The 25,899-nt window shown below is 36.0% G+C and overlaps 2 protein-coding genes across 6 annotated transcripts in view; both read right to left on the reverse strand.

The window, feature by feature from the left end:
* Nucleotides 1-525: 525 nt before the first annotated feature.
* On the reverse strand, nt 526-10,551 carry LOC135684172 (uncharacterized). Of its 2 annotated transcripts, none has more exons than XM_065199606.2 (9): nt 10,448-10,551; nt 8,711-8,784; nt 8,000-8,076; nt 6,895-6,989; nt 5,507-5,562; nt 3,553-3,708; nt 2,444-2,668; nt 1,633-1,779; nt 526-648 (listed from the first exon to the last, which is right to left on the reverse strand). In XM_065199606.2, coding segments are annotated over exons 1-9 (882 nt in total). In that variant the 5' UTR covers nt 10,450-10,551; the 3' UTR covers nt 526-598. The 2 variants fall into 2 exon arrangements, with proteins under 2 accessions (XP_065055678.1, XP_065055679.1); XM_065199607.2 differs by having other exon boundaries at nt 8,711-8,805; nt 10,448-10,498.
* A 3,519-nt stretch (nt 10,552-14,070) lies between these two features.
* Nucleotides 14,071-25,899, reverse strand: part of LOC148957114 (phospholipid-transporting ATPase IF-like) — a 39,118-nt gene continuing 27,289 nt past the window's right edge. Inside the window, exons 28-37 of one of the 4 annotated variants that reach the window (XM_089115915.1) lie at nt 25,778-25,851; nt 25,109-25,357; nt 24,783-24,842; nt 24,279-24,406; nt 23,380-23,438; nt 22,951-23,027; nt 22,346-22,411; nt 22,101-22,210; nt 21,449-21,635; nt 14,071-16,115 (exon numbers count right to left, since the gene is read on the reverse strand). In XM_089115915.1, the coding sequence (XP_088972041.1) occupies nt 15,969-16,115; nt 21,449-21,635; nt 22,101-22,210; nt 22,346-22,411; nt 22,951-23,027; nt 23,380-23,438; nt 24,279-24,406; nt 24,783-24,842; nt 25,109-25,357; nt 25,778-25,851 (1,157 nt within the window). In that variant the 3' untranslated portion in view covers nt 14,071-15,968. Of the gene's footprint in view, nt 16,226-16,392; nt 18,827-21,448; nt 21,636-22,100; nt 22,211-22,345; nt 22,412-22,950; nt 23,028-23,379; nt 23,439-24,278; nt 24,407-24,782; nt 24,843-25,108; nt 25,358-25,777; nt 25,852-25,899 lie in introns of those variants that run through there. The other 3 variants (XM_089115916.1, XM_089115914.1, XM_089115913.1) reach the window with 3 other exon arrangements.

The raw sequence follows: 25,899 nt of genomic DNA on the forward strand, positions 1-25,899 counted from the left end.
TGGATTTTCAAACCAAGGAAAGTCAACTTAGCCAAATTAGAAAATACAACCCATGCAAAAAATAGTTTGTTCTGTCGAATGTAAGAAAGCTCCCTTTCCCAGTTAAAAATAGAAAGTTTAATCGTACTGTGCTAAGGGAGTGCTCATTAAGCATGTACTTAACTGAGGCGGAGGGTATTTACTTTATCTTTAAAAGAAACTTGAAAGCCCTCCCAACAGTTTACTAAAATGTTTGATACTCCTACAAATTTTTGAAAGTTGTTTCACACCCCGTCTCGGCATTTACTAGCGACATTTGGCCTCACCATCAAAAGGTGGATCCAAGAAAAAAGTCTTGCCAAATACCGTAAATACTCGTTTTAGCCCCCCTCTCAATTAAGCGCCCCCTGTTAGAATTTTTTAAATAACAGGTATTCCAGTCCTGCACAGTGCGCGTATTACTCAATTGCACACATGTAATTTTGCGAAATAATTAAAAAAACCAAGCCAAGAAACCTTTTGATGAACCAAAAGATAAAGACAAAAGAAACGCCATTTTATTGTTTTTAAGTAAGATAAACAGCTTCCTCCTAAACTAAATCTACAACTAGGTAGCGAGTCATTTGTGACTTGTCTTCACCGTGCTGCTATTACCAGATTCGTTGAGATCTATGAAAAAAAGCAATATCATTATCAATTTGATTTGGATTTCATTTAAAGAAAATATACAGTACATTCAAGGCTTAATTACAAGACTTTTCATATTTGAATTTTGGAGTAAATTTCATGATTACCTAATATATCTTAAAACGTACTTGGAACCCTTGTAGCTAGATTGTTGAAGTGTTCTTCCAGAAAACAAACGTTTCCAGCAAAAGTGACAGTCACCAAACCCCTAGCTTTTCAAGGAAATGTCGCTTGTTGCTTTTAGAGGTGATTATCACAAAATATCAAATTGGAGTCAGGAAGACAGTTCGAAAATGATAGAAATGGCACTGCATGGTGAGAAAATAGGTTTTATTGAAATTTTTCAAATATTTTGCAATGTACCAATTACTTTTTGCAGGCGTGGTATTTCAGTCTGTTAAAATTTTTCATTTAAAAGATTTGTCAATTGATAATATCCCAAATTTTTCCCAAAAACGACTATCAAACAAAACTATTAAGCTACAATTTCAAGTCTATTACAAAACGATTGGAAACATGCCAAAAAATCTTTGACAAAAGCTTACTGACTCGATTACCCATAAAGATTAATCTATCTTTTAGATAATCTAAAAGTTGATCTTAGAGGTTCTTTACAGCAGAGACATTTTTTTTCATTAAGAAAATGACAGATTCATGTGAATTTAACGCAAATTTGTTTACCTTTATCTATTCTGAATCTGAGATCCTAAATTTACTCTCCTATCTGTCCCAGATTTAGAAATGTATCTTTCTCAGCAGAAGCCTCTTCAGGCTACTGTTGTTTTACAATCTTTCAAATCATTAGCGTTTTTAAGCAAAGCAAGGCAGGGTCCAGAATTGTGCTCTATATTTTTTTCTTTCCTAGACTTCAATACTTAAGAACATAAACATTGTGGCAAAATACAAAATTTGAACTATATCCTGTCATTTTGAACAAGCAGAGGAAATACATGAAAGAAAACCCACCAATGATTCTATACACACTGTTGGCGTGGTCTTGGCCAATACAATGATAAGAATTGTAACGGCATGGTTTGAAGTCCTTTGCAATGCACCTTGTGCTCTCACCATCTTTAGAGTAGCTGTTTGAATCATCTCCTGACCAGCATTCGCCTGCATCAATGAAGTTAATTAAGTTTAGATCAATTTTAGACATCGCTATTTACAATTGTAAGGAGCTACGTCAGTAAAAAATTTTCGTGAAAGTGATGGTAAAATGCAATGAGGGTAAAAATATGTAGAAGGATTATGTTTACAAGCAAAAAAGATTCACAAACAAAGATCTGAAGATGATTGAAATTACTGCAATTATAAAAAGAAAGAGAAAGAAACAAGAGAAAGGAGTAAAACACGCAAAGAAGAAAACAGATTGATTTGAAAAATTTTCTGGCGGTACAGAACTTTAAAATGGCTTTGAAAAAAGCAAACATTTTACAACATAATGGCTAAAAGCTTTTTCGTCTGACACTACGAAACCGTCAACAATACCAGCCTTGTGCTTGCGTTTTTCTGTTTGGCCTATTTCGATCCACAACTGGGTATATATTTTTCATTATGTTCTTTCAGACCCTTATTTTGACGTTTTATGTTCTGAGGAGTGTCAGAAGAAAAAGCTTTTAGCCAATATGTCACAAAATGTTGGCTTTTTTCAAAGCCATTTACAGATTGATTTCTGTGACAAGCAAAATTAGAAAAGGAATAGAAATTAAAATGAAGGAAAGGAAAAAACGTAAACATACAAAAGCAAGGTCAAAATTATGCTGTAAAATATACTCGCCATAAAACTGGATGCCAAACGTTTTTCGTCCCAGCTCCCTAGCTTTTGTTGCACATCTGCAAATCATTAATGGTGAATAATTGTTCCAGGTTCCCCAATCAATATAGTAACCGTTCCATTTAGGACTGGAGTAACTTCGTTCGGTAATCAACAGCTCCGGTAATGGACGTAACCCGGAAACTTTATCAGCAAAGCATCCAAGAGGCTCATAACGAATGTTGCACTCTGACGTAAGCAAATTTTTGAGATAGTCTGTATCATAGTATATAAACAGGTACAATGTGTTCCTATAACATCTGGGTATACATAGGCAAAGTCTGCCTCACGCAATGCAGGTTCGAGCACATCGATACAATTCCACAACATAACATTTACGACCTGTGCCAACATAACATAACTCGAGAACTAACCAAGTACTATATCAATCTAGCGAATACATATAGAAATTTGATAGCAAGCAATTATAAAGCTTCGACCCTTAGTTGTACTACTGTTCAAATTTATAAATGATTTGTAGCGCTGTGTTGCAGAATTCGTCGTCATTGTTAAAAACTGTTCATGTGACTGTATAATTCAAGTCAGAGTGATGAAACTCATAGTAAGTTACGCCTAGGCCGTAAGTTCTAGAAGAACGAATCCAAAACACATTTACCATCGTTTACCAGGTAAATATGCAAAATCGAAAGTTGTGCATAAACGTTTTAGCTGAGTGAGTCGACAAATAAGCCACTATATTTAATCTTCGTTAACGATATCAAATCAAGACTATTTGAGTTATCTCTTGAAAATGAAAAAAAAATGATTTTTTTCGCTTGCTCTTTGGTCCCCGGGTTTATCAAATTTACGGGAACAGCACAACAAGCACTGAAAGACAACTTGTATACAACCAGTAAAAAGCGCGTTCAATTCCCGGATAGAGGATTTTCTACAGAGCCGCTACTTTGGGTGTGTCATTATTTATTGAGATATTTGCATAATTTTTCTCCAAAATGGAACCTCTAGCAGCCACCACTCTTTGATACCAATATGATAAAATATTTACTGTATTGTGAAAAAACGAGTATGCATAAAGGCTACACTTATGCAGCTGAAGCATGTATAAAGTTTACCTGTTGGCGCTATTCTGTAGACAAAGTTGACCATGGCCTCTCCGGAACAAACATTATCTGTTGTCGAGCAGCTCTTCAGAGACCCATCAATGCACTCCTCAGTTTCCCCATGTTTTTGATAAGTTAAATGGGCTGTAAGGCCACTGAAGCATCGTCCTGCAAAAAAAGCTCGATCAAGCATGGGCTCCGACAAAGGTGAAAAAGTGGGGGGGGGGGCAAGGGAAAATTTAACACCCATAACAAAAGATTTTGAAAAAAAACTCTACTGTTTTGCAAAAAAGTGGGGGGGGGGCCAAGGCCCCCCCGGCCCCCCTTCGTCTGAGGCCCTGTCAAGGGCGTCACCAAAGGGAGGGTACGGGGGACACCGTCGCCACATAAAGGATTTTTGGCGGACAAAAGGAGAAATTTATTTCTCTCGCCCTGTAAGGTTTTTTTCCGAAAACACACAATAAAGATTGTGAGAACAATTTTTTAAAGTTCACAAAAGATGTGTTCACGTTATGGCAATTTCAAGGAACGTCAGTATCCCTGTTTCCTTCAGTGTCCTCGTCATAGCCAGTGGCGGCGCCACGGGGTGAGCTGGGATGGACATATTCACCCCACTTTTTAAGATTGACTTTCTAATTTTCCAAAACTGGATTAAAAACGTAAAGGGGGAGGGAATGTCGGTTTTTTTCTCTGAGATGGACCTTTTTTCATTTTGATGGTCAGTTACGGTTTTTCAGATCTTAGCTGACATAGAGTATGTGTGTTGGATCATCAGTTCCGTAAATATTGAGAAACCAAAGTGAAGATGATCTATAAAACACAGCTTAATCGTGCTAAGCATTTGGTTCTAGAGTATGGTCTTTGCCTTCCTTCTTTGTTAAAGGTTTTTGGCAATAAATAACTTCAAGACTTGTACCCAAACTTTTCAAGCTACAAGAATAGTATTGTTGCAGGCCCACCCGTTACAGCTGCATCACCTTTGAGCCCCAATGTCACTCTAAAATTAGCTTATATTTTTTAGCTTTTATGAGTGCAAACCTGTCCCTATAAAATATAACGTTTTCATGGAGGGTTTCAAAATATTTCAAGCTTAGTTATCAATAACGAGCGTGATTTCTCGTACGGTGTTGCACCGGCTTCTCACCTTTATCAGCTCCACCCCTTCATTGTCCACCCTACTATTTTGGGGCTGGCGCTGCCCCTGGTCATAGCTTTCGAATAGTAAGCGCATAAGCGATTCGTTACTTCTTGTTTGATATGTTTTCTAATGAACGCCGCTTTCCAAGATGAGGCGTTCAACAGAGGGGGGCGTTTTTTTCAAATGGTTGGCTGAAGGTGCGGCGTTCATTAAAGGAAATACGGTACTTCTTGCATAAACGTTACTTGACAGAGATCATGTTTCCCTAAGAGTGCACTTACTTTTCTAAAAGTGGACTTTGAAGCATTAAGTAGACTTATGTTCATCCACTTTATGACAAATTCATGCTGGATAGATGAATAAGATTGGGTGTCAACATTTGAATGGATTTCGTAATCAACATAATCTTCCAGCAAAGTTTCAGTTAGAAAAGCAAGTTGCATAGAGTGATTGAAGCATGATCGCAGCTCCTCGTTAAGTATTTTTACAATTGCTACATATCGAGGTCGAGTAACTTACATACTGATTACCAACTTACATAACTTATTCAAAACGTTTATGAGAGGGGGGCGTTTTTTTCAAATGGTTGGCTGAAGGTGCGGCGTTCATTAGAGGAAATACGGTATGTATAAAGTTGCCTGTTTGTTTCATGTATTCGATAATGGGAAACATATATTTGCAGCTTGGGTTGTTCATAGAGTTACAACGAACCTAAAACGTAGTAACGTAAAGGTACTAACGTAAGGTGCTTTCTTGATTTTTTAGATCAAAATACCAAAACTCTAAGTTTTCATTAAAATGAGATAAAAATAGTTTTATTCCACTCACCAAATGATTGAATGCCAATAACTTTGTAACCTTTTTGGAAAGCCAGTTTTGCACATCTGTTGAAAAAATAGACTGTATTGAACTTTGGACAGTAAAATGTCATCTTAATATCACGAAACAAGATTCTTACAGATTTGAAGTAAAGGATGTAGTTAACAGTTCCATCTACATCTAGCATCTAGCACTTACCGTAAATCCTCGAACTAGCCCCCCTGGGGGTAAGTTTATTTTTGATATTTTTGGATGGGGGTTATTCGAGGGAGGCGTATATAATTAAAGTAGAAACCAAGAGGACCTCTTGTATAACAAAAGACCTCTTATATCATAGTAAGAACTTCCTTATTAACATTTAATTAATCATTACAAAAAGTATGAATTCTTGTGGTAATTCGATGATTCAGGTGGCAACAATCAACAAATCGAAGGCAGCCAATTCGAGGAATAAGGCAACAGTGTGGGTTTATTCGAGGGGGTGGGCTTATTGACAATTGGTAGTTTTAGAGTGCTTAGTCGAGGAAGGCTTTTTCGAGGGGGAGGGGAGGGGCAATTCGAGAATTTACGGGACGTCCCTCGAGTTCTTATTTATCAGAATGTTCAGGTAGAGACACGGTCAAGGATTACATGGTTCATTTGTAGATCGGACACTATATGGTATGGAGGGAAGAAGCTAAAAATTTAACAGATATATATTTCATGATAATTGAAAAAGAGTGCAAGAAAAGCTTGTACAAAACTTGTCAATCAATGGAACCAGTGTGGACACATACCCAGCCTGCTATCTTACCACAGCGCAAATGCATTGTTACAAGGGCTTCTTGAAATGACGTCCAATTTGATGTAAGCAAGAATTAGGTCCAGTTTACTCACAATAAGGGTTAAAATCGCATGATAAAGACTTCATGACTACTTTCAGCTTGGGAAACGACTTAGCTCAGCAATCTGGCAATTCACCTACTCAATTTTACAAGAAATGATCTTCAATTGCTATGTAGATTACAAGGTGAGATTTTCAGTACTTTTACTCATTCAAAAAGAAATTTTTTGCAGATTAAGTAGTTGTTCTTTTAATCATAGGTTGTTGCTAATTGCAGTTTATTGACAATGTCATATCTCCAGTCTCTTTGTTTTTAAAATATTTATTCCCTCTGAGTTGTAGAGGCTAAGATGTAGGCCTATCTATCAAAAGTTCGTGGGATCGAGACTAGCACTAAGCACTTGTGGGGACAGATCTCTGGGGCAAGGTGTTTACACAAATTGTTTCCAGCCTGGAATATAATTAGGTACCCTTTATGGGCTTGGTAAAGAAGCTTTTGGCTTTGACAAACTATAAAGCCAAAATTTTACATCATCTTTTCGACTAAAAGGAAGCTAAAAGCTGTATTCCTTACTCGCAGATAAACGTTGGCAGAAACTTGCTCCATTTATCCCAGCCTTCCTGGCTCTGAGGGTGAAACTCGAGGCTAGACGGTTGCTGGAGCACGATCTATCATGAAAGGGAATGGGAAGGACTCATTACGACTAAACATTGTCAACATAACTGGTTACAAATTATTATTGAAGGTTGCCATTAATAGTAGTGATAATAACTTGTAATTGAAGTTTTACGTACTCTATAACAGAATTTCAATAAATGCTGTGCATGTTTGTAAATTTCAATTACGGCAAGAAATAATTATCCCCAGAAAATGTTCTATTGAATTATCCAACTAATGAAGAAAAAATTTCTTTATTGTAATGATTTCCTATTTTCTATATTTCCAAGAATAGAATTAGTTGCCATCCTAACTCAATAAGTATCAACTGTTAGGAAAATTTTACAGTATAACTGATCTGAACTAAGTTAATAAACAAATTTGGTTTGTGCTCAAAATTCAAAAGATATGATAAAGACATAATAAAGTCATGATGTATAATAAAGACATAATAAAGACATAATAAAGTCATACATTTTAAAACACCTTTTATTTGAATTATAAACTCTGAACTAACATGGTAGAATACTTCTAAACATGCAAAATCAGTTGATTTTGGAAACATTGACTGGCAAGTGAAAGATCTGAAGTTTGTCAATGAATTACTGCTATTTGGGCTTGGTTCACAAAAAACAACGATTTGAAAGTAAAAGGGGCCTGCACTTATTTGGCCATACCTCAGCCAATTAACACATCTAGCTGATTTCACGGCAAAAGAGTTATTTTGTTGTTATGTGGGCAAAATTAAAAAATGCTCAAAATAGAGTTTTGTTACGTAATCGCTTTTGATCTCCAGTAGGAATGTAATTCACAGAGTAATGGTGGAAGAGGTGAGAGGCATTGGGGCTGGGAGGACTGCAGTTTATCGCATTTTAGGCTCCATTTTAGGCCTAAATATGTCATTTGGACAGTTCTATCGCAATGAACCAAAAATATTCGGGCAAACCAGTACTTAGCCCTGCCAAGCATTTAGCCTCCGGTACGCCCCTGCCTGATAGCTACCATGACGATGTAAACCCACCTCTTGTTTTAAAGCCCTGTTTTCAAGCTTCTCCTTGTAGCAGCCAACTGGCTCCAACTTCACTGAACAAAAGTCAACTGAAAAAACAGCAATGTCTAAATAAGTAAGGTTTTTACAAAAAACAGAATTTACCTAGATTAAAATAAAAAATTTATGTATGAAAGCTGTTTCTTCAGAAATTTGAAAGTGAAACTCGGAATTCTCAGATGATTTGCACTAAAAGTTTTCTAAACAATTTTTTCATGGCAGTTGCCTAAAAACTAAAAGTAATAAAAAGTTTGATAGCTAATACGCTTTTTCCTCTTCAAACAATTTAAAACGGTTATTTAAAAACATGCTAATGTGTTTTGTCGGTCATTTTCCAAAATAGTGATTGAAAGATATGTACCCAGTTGTGGATCGAAACAGGCCAATCAAAAATGCGGCCTCTCCTTATCTTTCCTCTTTGCTTTCAGCTGTTTTCATTTGCTGTGTATATCTGTTACGCAGCTCAAAACCCACACAGAAATGAACCGCATCACCAACTGACCCAAGGCCCCAAAAGGAAAATAGACTTTGTTCAGTCACCTTTGGTTAGGGTGGGTAACATCCTAATATTCATCTTACTCTACACAAGTACCAAATAAATTTAAATAGGAAAAATACAGACTGTGAGCAGCAAAGTTGTTTTGGATATCTTTAGGTGGTTGTTTTAAAAGAATATTTTCTTACATTTTGACGAAACCGCTACGCTTGCTATGAATGCAGTCAGGAAGATTCCAAGTGGAAATACCCTTTTCAGCATCCTTTGGGAAGAGAAGAGAACGCTAAGAAGTAAGAAATTGTACATAAATTAGGCCAAATGCGAACCGATTAGCATTCAGATCGAAAAAGGCTCGACAAAGGCTCGATAAAAGTGCTTCAGGGAAATTTGATTGAACTTAAACGTCGCACTTATGCCGCAGTATATCACTCCTGTGTGTTGATCAAAATTAAGTGAATTCAGATGTCTGGATAAAAAATGAAGTGAATTCAGGTATGTGAATCCAAATTGAAGTGAATTCAGATGCGTAATGACGTAAATTTAGATGTATTATTCCATTACAATTTTTCTTTGAGAAGTTAATGGCCTGCCAGTTTTTCAGCAAGTTTATTTGTCAAGTAGAGAACTGTCATTTGCAAAACTTGTCCGTGTAGATGGCTTGACAAGTAAACTTGATAAATTTGACTCAATTCCAGACCCTTTTTTCTCACAATTGCCTGTTCTTGGCCGTGAAAGCCTTCGGAATACGAAGGCAAAAAGTTGTAAAGTTGCAACATCGAGAAGAATGAGTATGCGCAGTATAAGGATGTGTATTGGGTATACAGACGTTAAAGGAAGAAATTCCAGGGACTTCCCATCCACGAATAAAAGTATTTTCTTCGTTAAAGGAGCTATTTTTTGAAAAGAGAATTTGACGTCACAGAAACCGAGGCTAACCCATAAACTCCGCTGGCCAAAACAATTGTCAGAGCAAATAGATATTGTGAACGAGACTTGTTGTCTTTCTACACGAGGAATTAAAAATTATCAAGTAAAAAAATGTCAAACAAAACTTGTTGCTAATTCAGAAGGGCAAGGAAACTTGTCAAGGAAAATTACCAAGAAAAAACTGCACGTGTAGATGCGGCTTAAGTTGCCAAAATAAAGTGATTTAGGATGTGTGAATCCAAAATGGAGTCACTTCTGATGTTTGCATCCAAAACAAAGTGAAGGAAATGAGTTGAAAATACAATGGATCCAAAATGCAAGAATGCCAGATCGCTCGTAATTTTTGGATACTTACACTCTTTTTTTATAAGAACAATTTTATAAGAACACGAGGCTCAAGATAAGTCAAAGGTTAAGAACAAATTAAGAACAAGTTGAGACTGAGCTACTGTAAAATGCAGTTTTGAACAACGTTTTATCTCAAAAACGAGGATTTCTAGCCATGTGTAAGTCCTTTTTGGGTGAATATTCAAACTTGGAGGCAAATGAAGGCTGTCTCGCTCACTTTGAGGCAAATGAGGCCTGAACACCTCTCTAGAGCGAAAAGCTAGCAATCGCACTGCTTACACCTTATTAATTTAAGAACAAATTAAGAACAATCCAGCCTCAGATTTTCGAAAATATTAAAAACAGTCAGCCTGAATTTAAATCTACTGGCTCTTATAAAAGAGCTACATTCTGCTTAAAATAATTGATTATTAAACAAATGCCTAACGCATGAGAATATTTTCATAGATAGTGTAATGAAAAAAATTTCAGATTTGTTACCATAATGAAAAATCAGCATAAAGATTGAGCCACATTGGAGAAAAATATAGATGAAAGCTTAACTGTTTAAACATATCTATTAGCATTGCAAATTCTTATGCAGTCATATTTAGGTCATAAGAAATTAAGAAATTTGTTTAAGTTGTGAAAAAAAAAATTCACATGCTTACATTTTCAGATGTTAATCAGGATGCTTCTTCACTTGGCCTTGCACTGGTGCAGAACCCATACAGTTTTCTCTTTTTATACATAATCAAGTCCACGAAATTCTGAACAGAGCTGTTTTTTCGATCAAAAAATTATCTGTTAAAGTCAAAACATTAACACCAAGCAACGATTTATCGCATTCTACATCATTCAATTGACAATAAAGATTCTGAATAATGTATTATTTGTTTCAATAAAAATACCGTTTAATATTTGAAACTGCTTACAGTCTTTACGTGTGTCAGTCATTATTGAGAGATAATATTTCTTTTTCTGTTCAAAAATGTTAGCAGAGGGCGACTGACCGGACGAAAAGTTTTGAGGAAACCAGTGGCAAGAACATGCACAACGAAATTTCGTCATAATAATCAACTCAGGTTTGACATACTTTGAATAGCTGACAGTGGCCAAGTCTCTTGAACAGTACTGCTGTAGTGGAAACATGAAATATATTGGCTGAAAGTTGCTTAAATGTCACATCGACCTGACATTTAAGCAACTTTTGAGAGCTGAACGCAAATATACTAATCCTGATGAGTTTTGTTTAAGACATCACAAACCAAGACAGAAAGATCAACATTGCTTCTTGAACGTTCGTGTAAAATGCTTCAATACTTTAGATTTGACTTGCCAAAATCCAGCCTGTAACTTTTGGAAAGAGAGATTCATAAAGGTGACGAAACAATTCATTGGTAACCCACCCAGTTCTTGAATAAGATTCCAGGAATAATTAATGAGCTTGTTAAAGAAAAAACAGCGAAAGCAGAGTCAGGTTGCTTAACTTATTGAGAGGTTGCCAGGGTAGGAGAGGAAACTTTTAAACGCTGGTGACGTTCGTCGTTGACACGTTTAACTAGATTATTCGCCGGAGGATCAATCTACAAATGAGAGGGTTTAGAAAGGCACACGAACCTATGAAATCTAAATTAATTTCATGTGCTAAAAGACTGAGACAACATCAGTTAAAGGGTAAAAAACTTCTGAAACAGTGGTCCTTTCCAGTTGGCAATAGTATCTTCTATTCAGTATTCATTCAGACCATGTTTTTGCGCCAATGTTGATCCAAATTTTGTTTCGTTTCTCAGCAATTTTAACAACAGTTCCTAGCAAGTAATGACCAGTACAACAGATAGTATTGCATTTCTCTCGCCACGCATGTTTTTCAATATTTTTTATTATCAATGTTTTTCATAAAAACTATATGCGAAAATGAACTACTGAAAATGAATGAATAGCTTCGTTAATGACACTGATTAAAGATTCATTCAATCCACCAAACAAGAAAGTTTGTGTTGACGACGGCAGTCAGTCTGCCAGCCAAACAAACCTTTTACCAAACGAGAATCAGTTTCTCGACCAAACAACTAGCAATCAATTTGCTATGCCCTCCCTTCGGAGATCAGTTCTCCACTTTTCAATATCCTACTGGGTCTCTGGGGCTGCGTTTACACGGGGCCGGCCGAATATTTGGTCGGTCAAATATTTTGTCACTTAGGCCTTGCGTTTACACGAGGTCTTGCGACCTCAACTTAGGTCACTTAGGCGTGCAAATATTCGGCCACCTAGGAAAGCGTCCTTCTTGAAACTTGGCCGGCCGAATTCGCGAGCGGCCTCGTGTAAACGCTTATGGCCGGCCAAATATTTGCACGGTACCAAAAAGAGGTTTATGTTTTGTACGGCGATCAGACGAAGTTCTGCTATTATCCAACGCTCTTTGCTCGAATTATCAAACAAATCATGAAAATACGGCGGAATATACCGAGCAGCACATCTCAAGGTTTTCAGAAAGCTCTAGCCTGGAAATCAGCGCTGCAGAAAGTCGTTCCGACGGCAATTTGACAGCGAGCAAAGATATGATAAGGCCTAGGCCAAACGAACGGAAAAGTGAAAGGTATGGGACCAAGGGGATAATGCTCCTAGTATTTTGTAGTTGTGAAATCGGAAGGAGCAATGAGGTGCCAGTTACGGTTGTGACATTATGTGGCAAAAAGTGGATAAATTTTCAAAATTGGATGCACGAAAACTGTTTTCAAAAAAAATATTGAGCCAGCAGTTGTACTACAGCTTGCTTTAAAACAATTTTCAAGGGTTGTCCACTGTTGGGATTGGATTTGAAATTTTAAACCAATTTACAAGATTATACTACATCTGACTGTAAAGTCATACACTGCTTGATGACTAAGATCCCGTCAAACTTGATAAAGGCTTTGATCTTAAAAAAGATTTGCCAAAGAGTATTAGCTTAGATACAACCCCTTCTTTTTTGGGGGGGGGGGGGAGGTGGAGTGCAAGGATTATCTGTCAGCACAAGAAGAGCTCAAGACAAATTGCTGCAGTATAAACAAAGAAACTCATCATTCTTAGCAGGGTGCTGCAAATTTTTCTATCAGATTGAAAACAGATCTTCATTAATACTAGATGCTTTTAATCAAAGGACCTTAGCCTTCACAAGAAATAACAGTTACTTCCCGGAATATTGGGCTTTACGAATACTGAACGTAAATATCCTTCTTTCCATAGTTTATATCCATGTTTTTTTACTTCTGTCACTGTCAGGCCTAAGGTGCACTTACGCTGTTAAGTATTGTTAGTGAATTATCAAGGAGTCTTCCATTGAGCCGTTCACTTCAGAAGTTTGGTATAACCCTAAAAGACTTGGTCTAATCTTTCCTGTCAACTATATATCTTTCGAGGTCTATATCATCTTCTTGTCTATCGAAAGTGCACTCAACTGCTAGTTCTCCTTTTTTGGCCTAATCGCAACACCAGAAAGACTTTCTGCGACATCATTTCCAAAGTAAGAGCTTTGAAAAACTAGGGATGTGCTGTTCGGTACGTTCTGCCGTATTTTCCATTATTTGTTTGACTATTTGAGCAAAGAGCGTCGAATAATAACAGAACTTCGTACGATCGCCGTACAAAACGTAAACAAAAGTTCGCGGGTTTAACTACAAGTACCAGAATGCATTGTGCCATGAAGTAATTAGGGTAAGGTTGGTGAACTGGGAGGGTGCATAGCGAGCCTTGATGCGGAGAGGAGGCGATGAAGAAATCCTAATTGAAGGAGACTCAGCGAACTGCGATTTGAGTCCTTCGAGCCTCCTCGTAGCATCGAGGTCGCTGTGCACCCTCCCAGCCCTTCCCAAATTCACTTTTGCATTGTTCCAGTCTTTTCTGTAAAGACTGATGGGAGTGGGCGTGTGAGGGTTGATATACTCCTTTTTGATTTATTGCTGTCAAGAGCGAGTTGGAATAGCCAATAGGAATACATCTCCAGTCAGAACGTAATGAGCTGTGCATGCACAGCGAGCCTCGATGCGGAGAGGAGGCGATGAAGAACTCAAATCGGAGTTTGCTGAGTCTCCTCCAATTAGGATTTCATGGCATCCATTAAATCTACGCCTAAAGTTCACAATAGTGGCTTTTTCGAAGACACAATGAATTCTTTTTCACCCTTGTAGATAGAATGAGTTCGTTGACTCCTGTAGTAATTTTCACAAGGCACGCAGTACTGATCGGTTGAAGTTTCCGGCACCGTGTGGGCGGGACCTTTATGGTCCTTGTTGGACGGTAAAACAAAGCAAAAAGCAGCATAACATTTTCTGGTTTCTTCCATCCATATTGTGGATGACAGTGGAAAAGAGAGTGAAAACGGAGCAAGACAAGGCAATGGACAGAGAGATAAAATGAGCATGAAAGAAGGTTAGAACATGGAAGAAGGTTATTGGGGGACAGAAGCCAAATGTCCTTTCGATGAACGGGTTCTACTTTTCGTGAATCGCAGTTTACTCTGACCTAAACAAAGCAAAAATTAGCCGGTGTTTTCCAATGCACGAGTGTGATTTTGTTGAAGAGGATGGCCAAACGGCTTCAACATCATCCAGCAACATCCATCATTTTTATCAAAGCAAAACTTTGTCTAACATGGTCTAGCATCGTACCAGATCATCCACGATGTCCAACATGATTGGTCAAGCCAGTGCAAAAATGTTTTCCCCAACACTAGACTTTGTTGGATGAAAAGTTGTGAACCTCGCTCAAAAGATTTCCCTTCACTCAACTGACGATGGCAAATATTTCTTTTTGTGAGTGAAATTCAATTAGAATAACGTGATGAAAAAGACTTATTCTAATGGCTTATTACGCTGCATTTTCTTTTTCAATATTCCTAACATTCCAATATTCCTATTTAATTGAAATAGTCTAAACTTAACAAAATTATTCGACAATTTACTATATTTCATTAATCGCTTTCCATGTACATCGATCAAATTTATGTAACGTCTTAAGCAGTTAGAAATATGTGTCATAAGATGAAATCAATTTGCCAGACATTTGTAATGATAGTGACTATAAACTGAGACTTTAAACTGGGTATATCTTTACTACTGATTTTTCCTCTAAAACAGTTTTGGTACCGGCAAAAAAGGGCTGTTTTCTATTCACCTTCGAAAAAACACCATTCAATTCCAAAGCTGTCCAATTCTGTCTCTTTAAAGAAGTGTTCTTTAGTTTAAGAGAATGGGGAGGTTCTTTAGTCGAACTGAGTTTTCCTTATCTTGGCGTAGGACAGAGGGACTTTCGTTGTCGAGAAAATTAGTAAGCGAAGTTAAATTGATACGCTGGAAAAATATGCTAGAGTAAAAACTTTTATCCTCATACAGCCTTGCATAAAATTTATCCAGCTTCGGGGTCGACAACACGAATCTTTAAGCGATTATAGAAGTAAGAGTATCCCTTCCTTTAAATCTAAGGTGAAATTTTTGTTCATTTACTGTGGCCCTCGAAGAAAATGCTGCGTTGTCTTCCTGGAAAATTTGGCATTTTAAAGCCCTTTTTATGACGCAAGAAAAGGGATGAAATATATGCAAGTAGGAAATATGCAGCTATTTCCCGAACATAGGTTCAGTCCCCTCACTCTTTATGCATGCAGTGAAATAGTAAAGATGGACTAAACATGTAAAGAAAGTTCTGCTGTGACTCTTTTCCCTTATCTATCATGTAGTCATTGTCAAATCTCTGAATTCTTTGAAATATTGATTAAATTGTAGAATCAGTTACAAATGTTAATTCGATCCACCTCGGTCCAAAATGTATGGCTCTTTGTACTATAAATCACAGAAGTAATCAAGAGGTGCAAATTCACACCTTGATTCTAATATTACTGAAAATATTACTAACTGTATTACCAGGTACATTGAAAATGGCTTCCGCAAGGGAATGCATTGCTAATGCTTGCAAATTGCAGGAAAAGCTAACGCTTGCATTCCTGTGAAAAGCTAAAAACATTTGGCTAAATACTACACTGGCATAAGTTAGCTACGTTAAAATGAAATGGTTGGCGATATATCAGTATGTGAATACCCACCCATTTAAATCTTATAAATAAACAACTTTATGTAAAAATCAATATTGTTTGTTTGTTTGTTTGTTCTCGGAATGCCTCCAAGCATAACAAGGTGGGAGTATTTAAAGCAAATGTCCCTAAGCCTTCACGTAAAGGGTTGACTCAAGCAGGTTCTCTCGCAGCTCCTTTTGCCGATCTTTGATAATAAGATCCATTTCTGATTCCTTGCGAGAGCCATAGCCGATGAACTCAACTTTCCTTCCACGTTCAGGCACTTCATCATCCTGTATCGATTAAATAATACCAAACGTGAATCACGCGTCTAAATTAAAGAAGAGTACGTACCATAGGATGTGGTTGAGAAATCATAGCGCTTCTTCTGTAATTCACCAGCCTGAAAATTACAGTGCGACTTTTGTGGTTATCCACTTCATTATTACTTCAAAAATATGCCGGGGCGTAATATGCATCTTTTGATTGAAAGGGTGGGAGGGGGGGGGGGGGGGGAGGTAGCAATGACCATTTTCGCATAATGATCAAGGATCATATTGACAAACCCTGGGTACCAGAGCCGCAAAAATAAAAAAAATAATGAGAGCTGCGCCGCAAAAATTAAAAATAATGAGAGCTCTCATTATTTTTTAATATTATTTTTTAATTTTTGCGGCCCTGGTACCCAGGGTAATATTGCCATAGCTGCCGGGTTGTTAATGACCTAGGTTAATACCAAAAGACCAACAGCTTTAAGCATTTATTTTCATTTGCAATTCACGACTTATTAGGTTCATTCTACCTTACAAATTTCACGTTATTTCGAAAGTAATGCAGCCTGCAATGTGTTTTCTAGAATCATATTGAAACATATCCAACATATTTATTTTTTGCATTATTATTCCGACGTTAAAAACTGCTAACTTTTCGTCTCAAAATGCTTTACGTAATCAGAGCAATTTTCATATTTGAATTAAAAAAAATTTAACCCAGTTGAATCTGGTATCAAGAAACTCAACTGCTGAAGTGATAAGGTTAGCATGCATCCCAACAAGATTAGGCCTTGCCAGAGAAAGAGCCAAGCGATACGATCCAAACCAATGGCATTATAAGAGGCAGAAACAACCAATGTAGAACTGCTAAATTCTATTGCAAACGTCACTTTATCAGATACATTATCTGTACCATTGTGTACCTAAATATACAGCTTCATATTAAGTCTTATAGCAAACCTTGAGAGGGGGGATAACTTGATAGGTTTTTAGGTATGGGGACTTGCCATTATTTAGGGGTACCTTTTTCAGAAAGGTGCAGAATTATCGGTATCAGTTTTTAAAATATGTGCAGATTTATGGGTACCATTTTTGGAAATATTCCAAATTTTTTAGGAGGAGGATTTAGCATCAACAAAAAAATGTCCAGTTAGAAATGAAAGTATGAAATATGTAAAATTTAATTTTGGGAAAAAGGACATACAAAATTCGATGATTTTGTGTTTTAAAAATATAATTTGCCTTGCGGAATTATCGGTAAATTTTTCACCATATTTGCAGAACTATTGATCACAATTATTAGTCCAAATTTTGAACCAAAATGACACGTACCCGTCCAAAACTAGGCTTATTTGTCCCCCTCCCCTCCCCGAAGTAGCAAACCTTTATTAGGTTAGGAAAAATAAAACAAAATACAGTAAAGTTGATATAAAGGGACCAAAAGTGGATCGAGGCGATAGCAAAACTGGAAAAGGTGAGTGGTATAGTATACATTAACTGAAATATATCGTTAAATATTGGTTATCAACACTCCTCCCACCCGATAATAACGAAGACTATCAATATAATAACATATATGACATCAATGGTATTAAAACCTAAACTGTCTTTAAAATAAAAAATTAACAAATAGGTTGCAACAAGTGGAATCCCATACTTTTGTGAAGAGCAGTGTGAAAAATTTGAAAAATCTAGTTGTAGCATAAGTCAAGCTATAGACTGCAACTCTCAAAAAGCAAGAATATACATCATTAAATAAATATACACGACATACTGTGAACCGTTACACGTTAAATTGAAAGCGATTCATAACTCTTAGACTAGTAACTACAAATTCCAAATTCCCTCGTTTCAGGAAGGTTGCAGAGGAATCCCTCCTCCCTAAATATCTATACTTCGTTATTTTCTGAATTGTGGGATACATGAAAGACAGTGCACAATCGCTTATTGTTCAAAATGATGAAGTGTTACTATTGGTGCCAACGCTACCAGACGAATTCAGACACATGTGAATTACCAAATTAAGAAGAGGTTTATCTTCAACGTCACAATTAGCAGACAAGATTTTGAGCAGCGTACAAAAGCTAACAAGTTGGAAGAGACGCCAAACTGGCAAGCACGCAGCACACAAACAAAAAGAGAACAATCGTAAGCGATACGTTCAGGCTAGAGCGACATTATATGACTTAACCTATACTAACATTATATATATATGTATATCATAACAGTTATGGATCCTGCCACGTTGGGTCAGATGTAGATGGCATCCCTTTAATGTCTTAAATGACTTCCTTTACCTAAATTGAAAAAATCTTGCTAGCAAAATAGCTACTAATCCGCAAACCAGCGTTCTTGTACTTGATATAGCCCTGTCCCTGCCCAACCCCGCTCAACCCCGCCCCATACAATGACATAATTTCCCTGTGAGTCTCCCGCCCCTTACAATGACATAATTTCCCTGTGAGTCTCATACGTGTAAAGCCTCTGTCCTCTTATTCGTCGAGGTTCTAACAAAACGTCAACGTGCATTATTTACAACTATTTCAAGCATTAGATTCTAGGTTTTTAGTAGATTTGCTCTCATATTTTATAAGTTTAATATTGTCATCTTCAAAGTTGTTGCTATAAGCATTATTCTGTGAGCTATTGTCTATTTTCGTCAAATTCAATTTGCTCCCCAAATTTGAGACTTGGTTGCGCCCAGAGTGGTGGTGACTGTCTTTTTCTTCGTCCTTTGGAAACAAAGTTTAAATACATTAATTATATCTATTTTAGAAACAAGAAGCATATATTTATCCGAAAAACAATACTAAATTATTCGATACTTTTGCATCTAAAAAGTTTTAAGATTCAACACAATTTAATAATGCTTTGAAAAGTCCTTGCTCGGATTAAAAAAAAATTTATTTATTATTTAAAAGATTTCGAATCAGAGTTTTATCAAACAATCATTTTGTAGTAATTCAAAGTACAGATGTGAAATCAGCCATCAAGCATGAAAATCAGGGTGACACCAGCCAGCCTGTCCCTAAGGTGCTTATCTTGCACTTATTACTTATACTTAATCTGGAATTTCATCAAAACTATTGTCAATTAACTTTTTTCAGTTAATTATTAAAGCTTTTAAATTACTAATAATACTTTTAAACATATTGAAGTTTTATCTCTTATAAGGGTTGTTTTATGACATCAGTTTGCCAAAATCATATCATTTCTATAATCTTATCCGCAAAGCAAGAATAGTTTAATTATATCTATTTCATTTTACCAATATACTTTTATACAATATACTAATATATTTCTAATATACTTTATGGAGAAAGGTGGAGTCTTTATAAACAAATAATCAATTTGTCTCGGGACCCAAGTCTCAAGTAGTTTAATAAAAGACATACTCTGCACAAGCTTCCTGAAATATATCAGTCGCAAAGTAAAATGATTGACTTACAAATGTTGAAAATCTAATTTCTTACATTAAGTCTTTCCAAAACACAAGTTACATGAAAATGTTTGTCTCTGTTTTGGCACTTTTGTACCTTGTTAAACGTTACAAAAAAATGTTTCTGTCAGTGTCAATTGTCAGAATTTGATGTAATTTAAGCCCTGTTCACAATTTACCGTTTGAAATCATCCTGTCTTTTGCTTCCGTTTAAACTTAAATATCTTACAAAAGCCGAGCGCTCAGGGGCGACTTTGTCCTCAAATGACAATGGTTTGAAACAAATGAAAAAGGTATAGTGTAGAAGGTCGTTAGAGGATTGATGACTTCGCTGGCAAACTATGTGCAGCTAGGTAAGTAAAAAACAGGTATCTGACTGCAACCACATGACATAACTCTTGACTTCCAACACCTAACCAATATTTTCAAAGGTACAGTAACTGCAAAGCAATTTAATAAACGACCTAATCTGCACGGAAACAACAGAGTTTACCAAGTGAGAAACTGAAGACCCCTACTGGATACCAAACATGGTCAAGAACCATCACTGAGTGCAAATATGTCGACATCAAGGCCATTAGCAGCTTAAACTTTTTCAACCTCAGACTTCTGAAAGTGTGAAGGTGACCTTCCATTCTTCAAAGTTGTTTGGGGAAAATATTTTCTACCCAAACTTATTGCTGAATAGCTGATGCAGTATGAACAAAATTGTTTGGTAAAAGGTTAAAGAGGAGGTTAAAAATGTGGAATCTGTAGCAATGTTTGTTAAATTATTAATCAAAAGGTCCAGAGTTTTCTAATATGCTCTCTTGTTATGGGCTTCAATTACCCAACCAAACTCATTCTATAAAATGAAGAGGGAAACTTGGCCAGAAGTGTTTCATTGACTGCAATTGGGAAAGAGGGCCTAAACTCGCTCTTTTTGCAAAGCACAAGGCGAACATTAAGGTGAACATTAAGGCAAACATCGAGATGAACATGAAGACGCAAATTAAAGCAAACATTTAGGCGAACATTAAGGTGAACATTGAGGCACACATTGAGGTGATCGTTAAGGTGAACGTTAAGGTGAACGTTAAGGAGAACATAAAAACGCAAAGTAAAGGAAACATTTAGGCGAACATTGAGGTGAACATTGAGGCGCACATTGAGGTGATCGTTAAGGTGAACGTTAAGGTGAACGTTAAGGTGAACATGAAAACGCAAAGTAAAGGAAACATTTAGGCGAACATTAAGGTGAACATTGAGGCGCACATTGAGGTGATCGTTAAGGTGAACGTTAAGGAGAACATGAAAACGCAAAGTAAAGGAAACATTTAGGCGAACATTAAGGTGAACATTGAGGCGCACATTGAGGTGATCGTTAAGGTGAACGTTAAGGTGAACATGAAAACGCAAATTAAAGCGAACATTTAGGCCAACATTTGGACACACATTCAGGTGATTGTTAAGATGAACGTTAAGATGAACGTTAAGATGAACGTTAAGATGAACGTTAAGATGAACGTTAAGATGAACGTTAAGATGAACATGAAGACGCAAAATAAAGCGAACATTTAGGCAAACATTAAGGTGAACATTAATGTGAACAATGAGAAATTGACTATGATACGAGAAAAAACCCGAGCTGCTCTTGATTACCAGATGGGTAGCGTTTCTAGGGAACTTTCAATCAAATGCTTCAAATAAGAATTAACTGACGCAATAAAAGTCTTACAAATATTCACTTGACCATAAAAAATCTTGGAATATATCCTAGGAATATAAAAAATGAGCTGCAGGTGTCACCATGAGAGGTTAGGAAGGGCACCTACCCATTCAGGATTGAGTTTAATGAAAGAGCCACCTTTACATGAAAGAATTTCTGGTGCTTGACTGGAAATACAGTTTAATACAACACAAGTATTGTACCTACCTGAGCTTTTTGTATGTCCGTGGGAATAAGATGGCGACTCGTGATCGATCCAAGAATATCTGGTAAGACGGCCAAGATGACAAAAATGATCATGCCAAACCAGAATGGTGCAGATTTCATCAGCATGTAAATGATTTGGTACAAATCCATATCGAGCTGCATGTCAAAAGCAGACCGGAGACCCTTCCTAGAAAACGAACAGAGCCTCATGTGTATAAAAAAATCCTGTGAGGGCAGTTGCGGACATCTGGAGGCGAGAGGGGCAGTAAACCCTAATATTTTGGAGGACAATGGTCATTTGTTAAAAAAAACAACGGGGAAGTGTGACGTCATTTATCAAAACAATAGGCTTGCCTCATAGATTGCTAAGTTATGGACACTTGCCAATAAAAACGTCTTGAATGTGCAACGGAGAAGTATCGAACTTTTTTAAAATAATTTGTTTGATACTTCATTCAAATTATCAAATCAAATTCACAAAAATAAATCGAGTGCTTTCGATTGGCAATAAAGGGCCCTCTTAATGATATCTTAGGACCAACAGATTTGTTCGCCTTCAAGTAAAAATCTGAATATCTAATGAGAAAGAAAGTAACACTGTAGGGTTTGAAAGCAGTTTTGAGAACAAAATAAAAAGAAAGAATTAGCTCACCATGGCCACTCAAATTCACACAAGACAAGCAGGAAAAGGAAATAGAATAAATCCGATCCCCATGTGACGAAATGTGTCATCCACGTCCAATAATGCGTCATCAGGGATAGCTAAAAGTAAAAAATATGGCACCATAAAAAATTCAAAATTAGAAGAAAAACACGACATCTTGTAAATGATTTGAAAAAGATATTTTAATGCGGGAATATCATACTAGTAACGGTAGAAATAAAGAAAGCACCCACCTTGAGGTTTGTGATGAAAACAACTATTGTGAAGACAAACACGCCAAATGAATACACGCCATATCCCTAAGGGAAAAAAATTCAAAGCTGAATTAAATTTTATACTTTGTATCAAAATTTCCTGTCTATATACAAAATAGGGTGTTAAGAATATGAATGTCCAAATAATTCCAGCAATGAATGTAGGTTGGGATTTGTCTATTGTCTTTTGAGGTTATTGTATACGGGGCCAGTTTTGGTGCATTTTTTTGCAGGAAGTCTCCTCAGAATGAATAGATTGAGCCATCATCTCAACAAAACTTTCATAAATTCAAATCAATCTAAAATAACTGCTTGCAGGAGGAACAAAATTTATCAGATTGCCTCGATTAAAATCACAAAACTTTTCGTTCACACCTTAATGAGTTAATTTGTAGCAAAATAAAATTTGATTCGATCAACGTTTAGAATGTGAAATTTGCCAATTTGCTGTGTGAAATTTGCCTGCAGCAAATTTAAATGTATAAGTTATTAGAACGTTGTTTATAGGAAAAGATAAATAATTTAAAAACCACTTTTGGAGAAATAGGAAACAAACAACAGTAGTTAAAAATTACTGCACATACCAAAAGACCATTATGAAACGATCCCTCATCAAACATCCATTTTGAAGCAAAAAAGACAACAAGAGAATGCCATATGCCTAAGAGGATAAACAAATGGTTACTTATGTCAAATAAAGGATCCTTTAAGCGAAAAAAGCTGTTGTCCTCTCTATTAAGAATTTTAAAATATGATACATTTTTTTAGGGAACAATACAGATAAATTTCAATTGCACGCTGAAAAAATTTTCTCTCACTGAAATTTTTTTCTACCCCAGGGAAATTTAAATAACTCTGAGTTTATATAGATATTCTTCTCTTGACAAAAGAACAATTCTGCTGAGATTGAATTTTTCCTCAACTCAAAAAGTTGCTGAATATATATTTATATATATAATTTGTATACAATTATCATAAGCAATAAATATTTGAAGAGAATCTCAGCAACATACCCGATAAGCTCCAATAGAAGAACTGTTTCCAAGACATTTTGCTGTTCTTCGCCAACTCTCTACGTTGATAAAAGACAAAACTTCTTATTTCATTAGCTAAATATTTTATATGATAACAAAGTTTATTCAAAGGGGTAAAATTTTGGAAGAACTAAAACACTCAAGAGCAGAATAATATGAATAAAATGCTTCTTCTGCAGCCCAAAATACTTTGAGGTGAGACTTTCTATGAATTGAATCTTTGGAATTCGGGGATGCAATATAAATTACCAGAGAAAATATTGGAGAGAGTTTAATATTGTCTGCTCCATTGGGGCAGAAAGATTTAAAATAACTAGCTTAAATGTTCCTTGCGGCTCTGACTTCCATTCAATGCGTTGAGGTGTAGTATTAGAAGAGCCTGGTTTGTTTGCATTGGCTCTTATCACATGTCACAAGCATCATTCACTACAGTATACGGTACACAGAAGCTCTATATCCTTTGTAAATTGAAAATGTCTCGAAAATCTAAGGACAAGATCAATCTAAATTACCGTCTACAGTCCTGGCTCTTGTTAAAGTTTTGCTCTTTGTAGTGATAAGAAGAGTGGTATCTCTTTTTAAAACCGGAAATTACTTCTAACACATATTTCAATGTAGGTTTTAGATTTTGAGAGTATGGTTAACAAAACTCTAGATTGATTAGCTAACGATAAAGGTTATCAGTTCTAGTTTCGCCCTTTAAAGATCAATTGAAAGGAATCAAGGTGTATTATAGCATGAATAAACATATCAATTTCGGAATAATACAAATTTTCATACAATTATGTAGATAATTCTCAAGTTATCTGAAGTAGGAGCATGAGATTTTCGAGAAGATAAAATATTTCAGAGACATGATTATTTGATAAATGTTTTACCTATAGAGACAAGGATTATCGAGTAACGTCTGTGGTCTCAAAGTTTGTTCAAACACGCCATATAACAAGATTGGCAACGAGGTGAAGAAGATATTAAAACATGTGAGAAACACTCCAGCATAAATTGGCTGAAACGAGAAAAACAAATTTATTATTAAATCTTATAATTTTGCCCTATATACTAAAATCTCTCGTTGATTTTAAAAAGAAATCTTAATAATTCATTGGAGAGTGCAAGTTATTCTAAACAATTAAATGCTTGCTAATAGACCTTGTAGCTCAAACCTAGAAGCAAAAGTATTCTACTTTATGAAATTTAACTAATTTTCACATTTTATATGGTTGTTAATACTAAAGGGTTAAATAATAAAAAATCTATTGAGATATACTGTTTCCAGAAGATAAATAGAGAATAAGAAATTAAAAAATAAAACAGGAAATGAATATGCTTTCACTCTATTTCCACAAACAAGCTACATGGATTCGTGGTGTCATTGAACATACCATAGCCGAAAATCCACAGAAAAATTGGAAATAAAACTGAGGTGTGATGAAAGCCACATTCTGCAAAAAAATAAGTTCAAAATTACAAAATGTTATAAGAATTAATGTTTTGTAAATTTTTGCATAAGAGTGAAGCCAATCGATTCGTTAAAATTTACGACAATGTGTTATAATATTTTTTCCTTTCAAGCTTTAGCTTAAAAACAATGCGACTAGCGACAACAAAATGTCTTTAAAATTCTAAAGTTACTAAAACATCTCGCTAAAGTGAAAACTTTTAAGGCAAAAGTATTAACAGTTTAGATAAAGTATAAACTTCAACTGACCTTGTAAAAGAAGTACAGAACGACAACCGTGAGCCGAGAATAATAGTTGTAACCATGTACAAGAACGACTCTTTTCAGATATTTGAATCGATGGAATGCATAGTCGCTCGTTCGCACTGCCTGTCTGCCTTCTTTACCCATAATTCCGCAGCCAACATGGGCCTCTTGTATCATACTGCAGTCGTTGGCACCGTCTCCTATCGCCATTGTTATTGGCTTTATTGAAGAATGCTTGACAAGCCTAACGACCTACGCAAAAATATATTAATATTACTGTAAACACAATCAAAAAATAAGCCTACCTTTGGCTGTTAATTGAGGCAATAAAAGACCAGGAATTACAAAAAAAAGACTGTTACAGCAGTTTATCCAAAATTTTAACAATATTTTCTCGTGATTTCAAGCAGGGGTCAATCCATTTCTATATAACAAAGCTAATTCAAATTTTGTCATTTATTGTCAGAACGGGTACATTAAAGTTAAAGTCATGAAATTGGTTGATGTTTCAAAGTGAGAAGGTTTTCATCCAAAACTTTTGAGATTCTACCTTAAGTACATTAGATAAATGACTCCTTGCTGCTACCGGGATTACAAGAATTAATATGGATGTCAATTAATGTTTAAAAGGTACACAAATACAAAGAGCAAAGCTATTTCTTAAAAACCAACCTGAGCTTTTTGCAATGGAGACATTCGACAACAGAGCACAGCAACACACCTCTGGCCAACTCGTACAAATTGGTCTAAAAAGAAATTGTTTTTATTACTTGAACAATCATTTGTATGGTATG

Source organism: Rhopilema esculentum, unplaced genomic scaffold, assembly GCF_057945365.1.
Source record: "Rhopilema esculentum isolate cy_ngs unplaced genomic scaffold, ASM5794536v1 HiC_scaffold_37, whole genome shotgun sequence".
Lineage (NCBI taxonomy): Eukaryota > Metazoa > Cnidaria > Scyphozoa > Rhizostomeae > Rhizostomatidae > Rhopilema > Rhopilema esculentum.